At 36.4% G+C, this 14,607-nt stretch overlaps 1 protein-coding gene across 3 annotated transcripts; it reads right to left on the minus strand.

Annotated features, from left to right (window-relative positions):
- Nucleotides 1-79: 79 nt before the first annotated feature.
- Nucleotides 80-13,230, minus strand: LOC119982842 (serine/threonine-protein kinase EDR1-like). Of its 3 annotated transcripts, XM_038826419.1 has the most exons (18): nt 13,033-13,215; nt 11,823-11,869; nt 11,474-11,738; nt 11,018-11,218; nt 9,939-10,127; nt 9,512-9,771; nt 9,171-9,290; nt 8,983-9,072; nt 7,908-8,003; nt 6,132-6,224; nt 4,959-5,079; nt 3,537-3,837; nt 2,295-2,418; nt 2,173-2,192; nt 1,749-1,905; nt 684-972; nt 484-556; nt 80-387 (listed from the first exon to the last, which is right to left on the minus strand). In XM_038826419.1, the coding sequence occupies exons 3-18, from the start codon at nt 11,720-11,722 to the stop codon at nt 305-307; spliced, it is 2,466 nt and encodes an 821-aa protein (XP_038682347.1). In that variant the 5' UTR covers nt 11,723-11,738; nt 11,823-11,869; nt 13,033-13,215; the 3' UTR covers nt 80-304. The 3 variants fall into 3 exon arrangements, with proteins under 3 accessions (XP_038682347.1, XP_038682348.1, XP_038682349.1); XM_038826420.1 differs by having other exon boundaries at nt 6,132-6,218; nt 11,474-11,869; nt 13,033-13,210; XM_038826421.1 differs by lacking the exons at nt 80-387; nt 484-556; nt 684-972 and adding an exon at nt 984-1,555 and having other exon boundaries at nt 11,474-11,869; nt 13,033-13,230.
- Nucleotides 13,231-14,607: the final 1,377 nt, after the last annotated feature.

Consider the following 14,607-nt stretch of genomic DNA (forward strand, 5'->3'; position numbering starts at 1 on the left):
CCGGTATCCATCGACATGAGTAGAGACGAGGGTAGTCAGGTTTCCAGTGCTAAGATCATATGCATATGCAAATTCCATCAAGGAAAAAGAATATAGATGTTTTCGTTCCCATTGACAAGAATTACACAACATTTCTTTTTCATTGCACAAAAATGGAATAGTTTCATCAAAAACTGGAACTCCGAACCACTCTACGTTTATGCAGTGCCCAGAAAAAAATTCATGGACTGTTCACAACATAACAAGCCGAGAATACATCGCGACACCTCTACCATTTTTTTCACTATACAAAAGAAGCAGAATATTAGCAGAGAGAATACTCGCAGTCGAGCAAGCGAGAGAGTATCTCCTCGCAGCTTGGCCGTTCATGCGATTCTGCCCAACAATCTGCAATTAAAGCATTACAAAATGTTATTTCAGGCCTGACATACACATCGCAATAAAGATCTTTGAAAGTTCATTCCTAATCTTTTGCGATGATACCTGAAATTAGCCTGCCTAGGGGACCTTCAGGAATCTCCAAACGTGATCCCTCGTTGGCAACAGCATAAACCACCTGAAATGCAAGCAAAAAAATGTAACTAAATATTTACAGAACAGGAGAAATTGTACTGAGCCCAAGGGACCATTCAGTATTGACACAGCAAAAAGAGTTGGAGAAGGGGGAGATGCAGTCAGCGTACCCTCTCTGGTGGTACACCTTCCCAGGGTCTATTCAAAGTGCATAGCTCCCAAATGATCACCCCAAGGCTAAAAATATCACACTTTTCATTGAAGGGTTCATTACGAATAAGTTCTGGAGCCATCCACTCAGGAGTTCCTGCAGAAGAAGAGTCTCTTATGGGTGTCTCTGTCATTATTCTGGAGAGCCCAAAATCGCAGATCTTGACAGTCCAATGCTTATTCACAAGACAGTTTGCACTTTTCAGGTCACGATGGACTATCTTCATCCGATGCATGCACATCAACCCCCTTTCTCACCAGAAAAATATCTTTCAATAAGCGAACAGTTTCAAATCTTCTTACAAAGAGATCAAAAATAAACTTGTACAAACAATTACTGAAAAGTGAATATAAAGACTACCATTTGAGTCTAGTTATAACAAGTATGCATATCATCAATCTCTAACCTTCAGACCAATTGCTATGCCATCCACTATTATCCAGTAAACAATTGATAATCTTGCTCATATCTCACAGGAAAAAGAAAGTATAACCAAAGTCCCTTTCGTTCCACCACCTATTGGTAGTTGTCATTTTCAATGAAATCATGGAGATGAACTGGAGCCAACCTTATGATTGATAGGTATGAGCTATTTGCTAACAATATGTCAAAAAAAACCCAACGATCAAGTGGCTTATATTTACTCTATGTTCAAACATCCTTTCATCTTTAGCACCTCACCAATAATATCAAACCTCCTTTATCTAGCTTTGCTCCATCTTTGGCACCTTTTTCAGGCAACAAGGGGGGCTGTCCGAACTAGAATACAGGGGTATATCTCAGTTACCCGATAATGCCATTCACATTTGAACATATGAACCACAAAGCAACCTAAACAAGGAGATGAAGTGAAAATCTGAATAAAACAAATGAAGGACGGTCTCAACATCCAAAAGTACTAATTACTCATTTCAGGTGCAAGTGTGGATTACAGTAGAATGTAGATCCCAAAGTTCACCTTCCCTCCTCCCAAACTCCCACCCAAGTGATAAAAAAAATCCTCGAGTTAAGAGATCAAACACACCTGCATATATCACGCAACATCTTTAGTCTCCTCCGCCAACTAAGCTTCTTCTTCTGGCCACTCAAATGGATCAAATAATACAATGATCCCATTTCCATATATTCAGTAACCATTGACAAGCGTGGAGGCTTTGTGCATGCACCCAAAAACAATATAACTGCAAGAACCAATAATGGTCAATGTACTAACAGCCAAGAAATTCAAATGATTTGATAGCTACACCATCAGTTTCTATTCTGCTCATTTCCTAACAATCCCAGCCAAACTGAGTCCCAATAGCTACATAATTTACGAGAGAGAGAACTCGAGAAGCTCAAATAAAAAGTATGGTTTGACAGAATACTTTTCTACTCTGCATCAACATTGGACGTAAAATATTACAAAAAAAAAAATTAAGAGGGAGGTAGCAGGTGAAGGGAAGTACCATTAGGATGTCGAAGACGGCTTTGATGGAACACATAGCCATACAAAACACAATATAAACTAAGTCAGCAAAATGATCAAGAACATAGAGTTAAGAAGATAATCAAATAAACAACAAGATACCTAAGAATGGATATCTCATTGCAGAAGTCTTCCATGTTTTCAGCCGTCAGATCTTGCTCGAGGAAGACCTTAATTGCGACCTCTGTTCCATTCCAGACACCACGGAAAACTTCTCCAAAGAACCCTAGATGCAAAAGGTATTAAACATATCTCAACTCAACAAAGGTTTAAAAGGCTTGAAATAAGCATGGACCTTAACTTAAAGCACTATCTAAGCATTAGAAAGAAGAGAGAGGCAACAAATGGAACTAATATTTCATGAATTTCAAGCACATGAGAATAACCGATAAAACAAACAAACTTGAAAATGCAAATTTGAAGATAAAATAAATCAGAAAAAATATCTTTAAAACAAAAGGGATGCCCATTGCTTTGCAAAGCTCAATAAAGCAGCAACTGCAGCATTTGTAAGCTGAAGCGACATCCAGAAGAAGAACGCATAATGTGTGGTCTTGATTCTTGAATTTCTGGACAAGCATCAAAAGTTGCATCCATTAAGTTCGATGTCAAACCTTCACATTCTTTAATGTTAGAGGTTGGGCATTCTTCCAGGGTTCTTAGAATTTATCATTGAACAAATGTCAGTGGAGGAAACAAAAGAATCCAAAACAACTGATCTTTCTATAGGAGTCATTTGGACAAAGCCTGGTGTCTACAAAAACACCATATTCTTCAGTACGACTAATGCTGTGAATCCCCATAGTCTGAATCAAAACTGACACCAGAGTAAAACATTATTCTTGAACATGCAAACCAATCATGATCAGCGACAGGTTTCTCATGGCAGCAAGAAGTTTAGAGGTTAAATTTACACATTGATGAATATGTCATATATAGGGGTGCAATACAACAGCTGATAACAGTGAAACAGGAAGTGAACCAACAATTAGAATGAAGGAGCAGTATTCAATTTCAAATTTCTCTCTTGTTCACTTTTGTTCTTTTGTAGTAATAAGAACTATACTGTACTCTGCAAAGAAAGAAACAAAAGAGCTCTAAAGAAGAAGCTATAGGAAAAAAAAAACTCCCGACAAGAATTTTGAAGTAGCGCTCCATGGTCGCATCCATTATGCTAATATGCAATTTGCAAATAGGAGGCTATTCAATCAACAAGAATGTGGAAAACAAAAATTCTGTGAAATAAGAAACACACTGCCTATACCTTCAGTAGAAGGATATAAAAGAAAGGTGAATGTATTTTGATGGTTACAATTATAGAGCGAATCATAACGATGTGCTTACCAATCCCGACACGAGTCCCAACAGTTAATTCAGAGAATTCAATATCCCACTCTTTGAATGGTAACAAAGGCTGATTATGGAACATAGGAGACTCAAGAACTTTATTCCATGTTGAGACCAACTCATTGTTTACTGCATAGTCTGAAGGATCAGTTCTCTCAAGAGTTTGACTCCTATATTCATGTGGAGATGAGGGCAAAGAGACTGCTTTTTGAGAGTTTATTTGGTCCCTAGAATGACTATATGAAGCAGATCTTCCACCAGATATTTCATCGTGACCGTCAAGATGGAGATTTGATACCTGAATTAATGCAGCAAAAATTAATAATTGCAAATAATGCAAGGAAGATGGATTTTGCAAATGAACTTAACACTTTAATTTAACAGGAAAAAAGCCTTGGTCGTAGTAGCTGTTTAGCACCCCACAAAAGGACTTTATACATGAGGCGAAACATTCATGATTTATATCATTAGAAAACTCTCCAGTTAAAAACAACACCAGTCACAGAAAACCATGTCTTTAGAGTGGCAATAAATTTTTAACTTCAAAAGGGCGAAATTTTGTGAGCCAAATATGCGGAACATAAAAAAGTATTGAGGTATAGTTTCATGTCACACAAGTATGAGCAATTCTACAAAAACTCAGAAACATGAATACATAAAAAATCTAACAGTTTGTGTCGCTTGGAAAAAAATCAGTCACAATTGGGCAGTAGTGTCCTGAGGAGTTTCATTATCCAATCCCAACTCTCATTGGTCTACAATACTTAAACTTGGCAGATGAAGAGTAAAACTATTCTACTAGGGTCTAGGGCACGCTGGAACTCGAAAGCCCCAGACTTGTATAATTGCATCATATAGTGGTCCTTCCAAACTATTTTGACAGCTTGGATTTTGATTTTGCATACTCAGGTTGCATAGCTGCAATGCTGTATTCATATCCAAATCCAAGTTTCATTTCATTGCATAAAAAGGACTAGCTAGGTATTTGTGGAAATTTGTTCATCCACTGTACTGAAGAGGAAACCATATCCACCAGATCAGTCAAGCCAAGAGCACAAGCTGCCTAGCTTGGCCATCAATGCAATCATATTCAAAACCAATGACAAAACAGGTTAAAATAAAATCAAACAATTATCAGAAAATTACAAAAAGCTCTTTAACAAAAGAAGGAAAAAGTCTATGTCACAAGAAAATCGAAATGCATCCCTTTGTTTATATTTCAATATTGGGACACAACACAACTGCTCCCTTGAAATATGTCAAATACAGTAGAAAAGACATGCATCAAGGCAAATATAAAGTATTATGATTCACAAATGCTATACTTGGCCAAACATGCTCAATGAATCAACTGTATATCCAGACCAGAACTAATAATCAAGTAAAAACACCGTCAAATCCACAAGAGAAGAAGCATACACTTTTGTGAAGATCTGAACCAATATTCCTGTCATTTGAAGATTGATTGAAAGAACTATTCTCTCCCCTTTTCTTCAAAAGACGGTTTTGCTTCAATGTTTCATTCATTGCCCGCACAGCCCTGTAAGAGTTGATGATACTCAGAATTATTGTGCACATAGGAACAATTATTTGCACCCAAGTTCAAAATTTATCAGATCCAAACACACTTCACTAAACGTTCTGCCAAAAATACTAACTGGAAATAGGATTAGCATATTTATGGCCAGGATAGTACAAGCACTACAAGAACAAATGATAATTCAAAATCTAATCCGCACTGGTTTTTTTCAAGATCTAGATAGGACAGGCTTAGAGAAGTCATCAGTGCACGATTCAAACAAGTTATAACCCAGTCTAGTAGTACAAAGAGCAGATGTCAGAATGAAGGCCAGTTGATCCATCATAAACTACAGCCCGGAGGGACAAGGCAAGAGAAATCAAGTAGACATTAAGTCTTGAATCCTCCAAGAAAAGGAACGGACAGGTCCCAGATTCCAAATTGCATACATAATAGTTTTGTAGGCAGTTTTCATGCCAAAACCCAAGTCTCAGCCCATCCGCTCCAAAACAAATATATATCCCCAAAGTCCAAAATGCTCAAATTTTCACTTTTTCTCCCTCTCCCTTTCTCCCACCAAAAAATAGCAAAAACAATATAAAGAAACAAAATGAAGAAGAAATAAGGGAGGAAAAAACTACAAAATAAACAAGAAAAGCACATGTATGACTATTCGGTCCATTAATTCATTAAAAGTGAGATTAGAGCGACAATAGTGGTTTTGTAGGCAGTTTTCATGCGAAAAACCAAGTCTGAGCCCATCCACTCCAAAACATTGTTGGGTAAAATTGGAGGTGTTCCATGTTTCAAGCATTGTTTGCAAGCATCTGGTGTTTACTGAGTATGGGTTATTTTGGTAGCTAACATTTTTCCACCAGTCTGCCAGCATTTTTCATGCCAATTAAGTTATTTCCATCATCAGCATTTTTCACCAAAAATCGTTCTCTAAAACATAATTACTCAAGGAAAATAACTGTAGCTTAAATGACAAGATATGCGTAAAATTGTAACATTAGTCGAGCATTAAACATTAATGAAATGCCATTACAATACATAATGAAACAAGATTCAACCTTACGATATCATCACCAATCTCCGGTGTAATGCTTATGCTTCTTCTTCTTATTCTACGAGCATCCAATGTTGATGCACCATCTGACCTGCAACTATAAAGAAAATTAAAAACTAAACAAATAAAAAGAACTGTACATATTTTTTTAGAAAATATTATATTGACCAAACACAATTTATGGATGGGAGTTCTTCTTTTTGAAGAGACAAACACAATTACTAGATTAAAGTCAGCTACATACAGCCATCAGCAATCAAAGCTAAAACGAACACCACATTTATTCAAAATCCATGTCATAGAGCCAACCACGACTGATGCAATTGACATGAGAACACTCATGAATACACGCACAATGACAATAAAACAGTATCCTAAACAATAAAGATTATATTATTAGCGCTGTCAAAGTACAGCACATTAGGCTCGGCAAACAATTGCAAGACCAAAGACATCATCTAAAATCTCAAGGTAAGAAATTATAGCTCATGTGCAAGACAAACGTCAAGTAAATAGAAATTTAGTTAAAATCAACTTGAGCTATGTCAGTTCAAGTCTCCAAGTAATTGCCAAAATAGAAGACGCTTCTCTGATTACGCACTGCATATAATTTATAGCTACTATAGGCAGAAGGTATTCCATATATCCTAAACCCTAAGAATGGTCATTTTACTACTAGACCACAGTGAAGGTGGTTTCAATATCAAATATTCAGTGGCATCGTTTCACAAAGTCCAAATTTTTTTTAATCATCATGAACCCTCAGGAAGCTTCCGAAATTTCATTTTATGTAAGAATCATTAGATGTCAAAAGGGGCACATAACTTATAAAGTCAGAAAGCCAATTACTGTGGTCTATTTAAACAGAAATTAGATCACAAGAGTGGTCTCGAATGTGGGTGGCACAAAGATTGAGGAGATCATTCCACATAGCTCCATTGAGCGAGCAGGAATCCCCCGATCAAGATAGAGTAGCATAAGTAATATATCAGAGGATTGGAGTAACTACAAATATCCTCTATTCCACTAGAAAAATGAAACAGATTAAAAAGATTATCTGATGAGCCAGATGTCATGAACTCGAAAATTATTTGTATTTTTGCAGTGTTCAGTTTTTTCTTTCCTTGCTAGGCATTTATAACATCAAGAAACTGGGTTAAAGGTTCTATTTAAAGGGACTCTGTAAAGCAATTTTCCGAATAGTTCATACATCGGGAATTTAAAATCAGTCGAAACCAAAAATTATCACATACTCACTAGCAAACATGCCATTTGGGGTTAATCCAATACAACATATTGATATCCAAAGTTTAAATATTTGCCTAACGGCCCTAACCTCATGCGGCTTTTCTACTCAAATTTTCCATCTAAATTAGGTAACATAGATCCTCCCTGCGTCAATACTGAATGGCTGTGCGTCTCAATAAGATTCAAATTCAGATGTTTCACAGACAGGAAGGAAAACATCACCATAAGATATCATTTGGAATCATCAACAAGATGATCATGATTCCCAGGAAGTTTTACTAAATTTAATCCGTCAATCAACTTCATCATGTTTAAGATTGCAAAAGGTTTGAGAGATAGCACATCAAATCAGTCTATCATCAAAACCAACATTTATCCATGAAATCCAAGTCAGAAATGAATTATCCAAACTATTTAATGAACCAACTACAGACGGTTGTTGCCGGTATTAATATGTTGAAACTTGAAAGAAAGTAAACGCTCATTACAATTATATAAAATCAGACAGTAGCAAGGTTAAAGAGGTAAGAACCTTGATGTAGCTACATCTTCGCCAAAATCTCTCATTGAGTTCCTATCCCCACTAAGCATGGACCGACCACGTGCTCGGAATGAAGGATGCTCTGGGCTGTAGAAAAGCAAAAGCAATAATGATAAAAATCTAAAAAATTGCATAAATATAAAAGGCAAAGCACACAAGATCTAAGGCATCAGTCAGAATATAAAACACAATTCAAAACAATTGTGAGCATTCAAAGAAGCAAATCAAACAAATAGTGTCGCGATATTGGTATACAACAAATACTTTTAAGCTTACAACCTAAGAAATTTGAGATAACAAGAAATGCATTTTGAACATCTATTTCCTTCCCTAGATATATTACATTATCTAGCATGTAAACCACCTCCTACACCCCCAAAACCCAGCTGGAGATTGTCTGGTATGACATTAATATGCAACATGGCACATCTTCATAAAAAAAATTCATTGTCCATCATTAAAAAAATGGTAAACTATAAACTAACCTGAGATTAACATGCTGAATTCCTAGTTTTGCAATGCTAGTAGCCTGATCAGTGATATTTCATGGAGTAGATAAAGCAATGAAAGAGCAACCAGTATCTAAAGCATCAGAGAAAGTATTTACAATGATTTGTGAATGATTTTCAAGACTATGACTTTTGGCATTTTTCAGACTGTTTCTTCTTGAACAGAACATGGACAGCAAACTCCAAGTTCTTAGATAGACTCATTGAAGCTCGTAGATAATATACCACTTACATATCCAACACGCTTAACTCATCAATAGCGATGCAACAGAAACATTTTCGCTAACAACTAAGGGGGTGCAAGGTTAAAGAACACAGAATTAACATTATAGGCCATGTTTCTTTCTTCTGATAGACGGATAGAGAACTTTCTTTGGAAAAGAAAAAAACTCGGTATGGAAAATTTAAAATTTTAGTAACTTGAAACATAACATGGAAAATGCGACAAAGATGTAAAAGTTCCCATCAATAATAGGAAAACTTAAACTTGTAACATAATATGATGTAATTTCAGTAAAAATGTTGATCCAAAACCAAAAATAAGGATTAAGAGGAACCTCGAACTAGCAGTCCGTTGTTCTGCAATAACTTTTCTTCTGCCACGTCGCCAGAATGTATTCGCAATATTTGGTTCACTATGTGATAGACTAGTGAAATAAAATGAAAACTAGTTACAAGTTCATGAAGAGAAAGCACTTTTCCCCAAAAGGCACCGTAACAAAAAGTTTATGAAGATAAGTGTTACCTTAATTTCCTGTCGACAGAGGAGTTCGATCGTAACATCATATTTCGCAGTGAAAGGCCTGATACATTTGAAGAAGCTTCTAGCTTCCTATGTAACTGTTGACTCTCATCTTTCTCCGCACTGTGGCCAAACAGACAAGGAGAAGATAAATGACATTAATAAAATAATTGAAAGTCCGATAACACCAAAAGGGACCAGGGCAGGGACCAAAGAAAAAGAACAGAAACAAACTGAAGGAAATAACAAATCTCTTACCTAGAGACATCACATTAAAAAAGTTTAAAAAGTGACCGATACAAGCAGTTTGAACTTTTAACATGTTTCTAACACCATTAGCTAACCTGTCGGGATCCAATCTCTCAGAAAATCCGTACAGAGGACTGTTTGGCTCCAATGGTGAGTCACAAGAGTCATTTTCTGCAGAATCGCTCTCCCCTGCAGCTGAAACATGGGTCATAAAGATTGATTTGGTTGTTCGAGGTAGCAACTGACCAGGAAACTTCATAAGATCAACCAGCAATTCCATAGAATTCAGTACAACAATCACAGACAGATGTTTATATGAGTCTGGGCACTCAACATTTCCGTCACTTGGCAAACCCTAAGGCAGAAAGGAAAAAAAAAAGCAAAGCCATTCAAATAAAATACATGATGAGCAACAAAAAAAAAAGTACATTGAACCATCTTCTTTTGATCCAGATAATGTTGTCATCCATAGGAAAAGAAAACATAAATAACATTTTCAAGCTGTCAAGTGAAGAAGCCTACCACCATGAGCCTACTTTCAAGCCCCACAGTATCAGCTAAAACTTTGAACAAGATCGCTCGAGAACGGCATGATCCATGTCTTATTTGGCCCAGTAGCTGGACAGCCCGATTCTCAAATATGTGGGAGGTTTCCTCTAGTGCAGCTTTTGCTGGACTTTCCGAATTTGGCCGTTTGTAAAAATCGGCCACCTGTTTTAAGAGTAGCAAGAATCAATATCCAAGTAGATATTTTGTGAAAAAAAGAAGAGGTATTATAAAGTCGAGGGGAAAAAACATTTCTTATATTTTGGATGTTAAATGAAGTATGAAGAAAGCAATTAATATTCATTGTTTAAGCACTAAATGAATGCAGAGAGATGCAATGGCTTCAATATACAGTTATCAAAGACTGTTGTTGCATGGTTTTTTCTTGTTTTCAAATCCAAAAGGTAAGACAAACCGTAATTTCTGTAGTAGAGTGCGGTTGTGTTAAGGCGTGGGCTTAAGGTAGAGCAATGTTAGACTGCCACCTATTCTTCAGATGTGGTGTTTGTGGTGAGAAAGGATTACATTTGATTTTGATAGTGTTTAAGAAACAGTGCAGTAGCATCCTGTTTTTTGGTTTCATCTTCTGCAAAGTCCTATTTCGGGAGTGAGATTTTAAGGTAAGAATGTTAAGGGAAGGGTTTCAGAATCACTTGTAAATTCCAAGATCAAGGGTTTGGTTCCACCCTGGAGCAATCGCGAATTTAACACTTGCAAAATAGAAACTTATTGGCACAACTTCCAACCTACTACTAATACAATAATAGTACACAAGGAAACCAACCCCATTAGATGGCATATAGAATATGCTGTATGAGATAGAAACCCATGCCTTGAAAGTTGAAAGTATTGAATCAACAGTTTTGTCAGCCTGCTTCCATAGACAAGTATGGAAATGTACAATATGTACAAACAAGCCCATTAGATATCCATCCCCAGGCAAAAAGGAAAGGATTTTCTAGGAGTCACATCACCAATGTGAATCAAGTAATCGCAATTAGAAGACGATAAAATATAGATAAAGAACAAAGAAAATGTCATACAAGGATTCTCACCAATCCAGCAATCTTTTTTATCACTGCAGCAGGATTTGAGTTCAATCCTTTCACCAGTGTCACAATCAATTGCTTAAGCATAGATAGCTTTTTATCCCGCTTGGCATCTACGAGAATGATATCAGCCTTGAAACCTTCTCCCAATGCATAAAGCTCATCTAAAGTAGGAATACTATCAAAATGTTCCTTGAGCCGTTTATCCTGTGCACAATCACAAAAACTGTCAATCAAATCATAACAAGAAGAAAATTATTGCTTTCTAAGTGGAATCCAACCAAACAGCACCAGATGACAAGTTAGAAGGCACGCTTAATTACAAATGGGGAAGGAATCAGTCATATAACCCTCAGAGTGCTACAAATCCAGCAATAATTAGATTGGCATAAATCTTGCAGCAAGCCATCAATTATAACAAGAATATACACCAATTTAAAATATTTAACAAACAAATCTTACCGGAATGACAGAATAGAAACCATTGGGAATAGGCTCAGAAAGGATTCCTGTGCTCCAAAGTACTTGTGATGCTGCCCGTGATAAACTCCCATCTTCTTCAGAATTTCTAGGTGATTCTCTATTACTCAAACTCTCTTCTTGAGAACCGAATGAAACAGACCCAAATTTCTCCATAAAATCTGAAGGCCACCATGTAGAATTAGAAGGGCCTTGCTCGGCAGGTCCTGCATCATCTCTTGTCCCCTCCATGTCGAATATTTCAAATCTGAAACCATTTTCCACTACTTCTTAACCCACAAAAATCATTTTCAGCGTCTACGTAGTTCTTAGACAACAAAAATTTTTGTACCGCTAACTCCTTGTGGCCCAACTTCTTTTGGCTGGAGGTCATCTAACCTACAATTACCAAAATAAGAGGTTAAACTTCATTTACCAATACCAGAGACAGACCATTATGGAAGCACAAGATTCCTTCTAAAAAGAAGCAACAATGCAAAAAACTAAATACATAAGGAAGTTCAATAAATAAACAATATGAAGAGTAGATACACTGGACTTCTGCTCTTAAAATTACACAATTAAGTTGACTAAATTTTGACAAAGTCTGATGTTCACAAGGCAAATCTCATTTTCCTGCCTACTCGGAAACCTTTAGTGAAAGAGATGATGCTGAGGAAACAATTGTATAAGTTGAGATAGGAACAAAATAGAACATAACAGTTTTCTCCAGATTTTTCAGTTCCTCTTCCTCTGGTTCCTTAATAAAGAAAATGAAAATAAATTACTTCTGCTTGTCAACACAAGAACATTGACATGGTAGAATGTTTTCAGCGAGGCACTAACTACGTAATTGTTTGTTATACTCTATGCCACTTCCGAAGGTCCTTCAGATCTTCCGTAGTTTCTTCTAAATACTTAAATTGGTCAGAACTCAGAAGCAGCAAGTAAATGAATCAAAGGCAAGTTAACTAGTGATTTCATAGGGTAGCCATTTTCGAACACAGCACAAGAATAACATAAATGTTCAAAAGATTTTCTCCTAACGCAACTTACTCTTACCGAGATGGTATAGCAACTAAACCCAAATAACTAAATTGTCTCCTAAAATACTTGCAACAAATTATGATTCACTAGACACTTCATTATAATATCTCGTCACGTTTATTTTATTACTTATCAAGGCAATTCGGTTCCCAATGATAGTTGCATTCAAATCAGTAAAATCCAGGGAAAGCAAATTGGGATCGAATTCCGGTGTTCAGGTACGAAATCCAAAACGTTGGAAGCTCAAAATCTCCTGAATAAAGCATTCCTAAATCACACTAATAAAACAGTCATTAAACTTGAAAATTCGGCAGTTGCGTTTTACTAATAAATGGTTAATTAACCTAAAGATCCAACGCCAAACCAATCCGCATATCAAAGACTAATGATCCAATCCAACAACAGTCAAAGAAACAGGGAAGCAAAACAAGAAACCAAAAAAGCACCTAAAATTGGAATCAAGAAAGACAAGAATTGAAATAAACAATCGCAACGAGACAAATCAGAGGGCTCACCACCAGCAGATCCAAATATCCAAAAGTGCAGCAAATCCTTCAATTCAACAGCATTTGAATCTCGAAGCAGGTCTCCATTGAAGAAATCAAAACAAACATATGCGAGCGAGAAAGAGTGAGAAAGAGACAAGGTCAGAAAGAGCGAGTGCAGACTGCAGAGAGAAAGAGAGAGAAAATAAAAACCGAATATGTAATAGTACCTAAAGTGAGAGAGGGAGATGGATTCAATTTTTGGATCGAAATTAATTAATTATGGTTAAAGGTAGATGAAAGCAAGCAAGCAAGAAAAAGAAAATGAAGGAAGGTTTTTTAATATTTAAGCGGGGGAGAGTCACGTGCGGCACGGGGGTTTTGGGGGATCTGATCTGGGGACCTCTCTCCGACAGCCAGCTGGCAATTAGGGTGTCTCACCAACATCCACACACCCCTTCGTCTCGTTGGAGTTCAGTGGGCCGGTTAATTGCTAAAAGAATCGATTCATATTGAATGAGGCCAACTGGCCTAGTATCAGTAAAAAAAAAGAAGAAGAAAGAAAGTAGTCAAAATGGGAGATAATTCCAATTTGATTACAATGTATATATGCCTGCCTGCCTGTGTGGTTGAATCAAGCAGCTCTACCAACTACATTGCATTTTCGGAACCCCATTGATTACATCACTTCCAATAAAATCACCATCCAAATCCATATATGTAGTTCTACGGTGCAACTTTTAGTTACTGAAATATTAGACATGTTTGACACGTTTAAATTCGATCCCCCAATATTCGAATGTTTAGGTACTAAGCTACATGTGTCACCATGATTAGGGGCGGATTTAGAAAATGAATTTAGGGTCGGCTTAGTTAGTTGGGATGTAGGAATTTATAAGAAGAAAGCTGAAGGTTGACCAGGGTTCGGGGGCAACGTCTCCGAAATTTTTTTAGAACATTTACTGAAAAGTGACTGGAGATGAACAAATATCTACGTAGTTATTACATTAAGTAAATATTTATGTAGTCATTAAATTACACATCAAAATCTATATATTGAACAATGATTGGGAATAAGAATCGTTTAAATTGTGCTAGATGATTTTTCATTGAGCGGAAATCTTCTATCATGTATGAGTGTGCATGTATCAATCAATAATTATTAAATTAACCATACATATATATAGTTATTAAATAAATCTAAACAAGTGAATTTAATTTAAGATTTGGGTATTTAGAAGCATATATGATAATTTTTTCTCAAAATTTGAGGGTAGGCTATGGGCCTTAGCTGCATCTGCCCCTGACCATGATATTGCATCTCTGTATATATTTTTTGAAAAAGAGAGCACCCATATATATATATATATATTTTTTTTTTAAATCGAACATTAGACATACATATGTTTAACCCAATCGATTTTCAACCGAGCCACCTCTCATTAGTGAGAGCATCTATATTAAGACTTTCACTTTTAAATGGATTAATCGACAATGGGCTGTTGAATGTTGATTAATAACAAAGCGAAAATAATATTCGTTTTATCATATGGGCCTGGGCTAGGCGTGTTGAAGTTGAACCTTTATTATAATTTTCATGGGCTG

The sequence above is a fragment of the Tripterygium wilfordii genome, chromosome 17 (genome assembly GCF_013401445.1).
Source record: "Tripterygium wilfordii isolate XIE 37 chromosome 17, ASM1340144v1, whole genome shotgun sequence".
Taxonomy (NCBI): Eukaryota; Viridiplantae; Streptophyta; class Magnoliopsida; order Celastrales; family Celastraceae; genus Tripterygium; species Tripterygium wilfordii.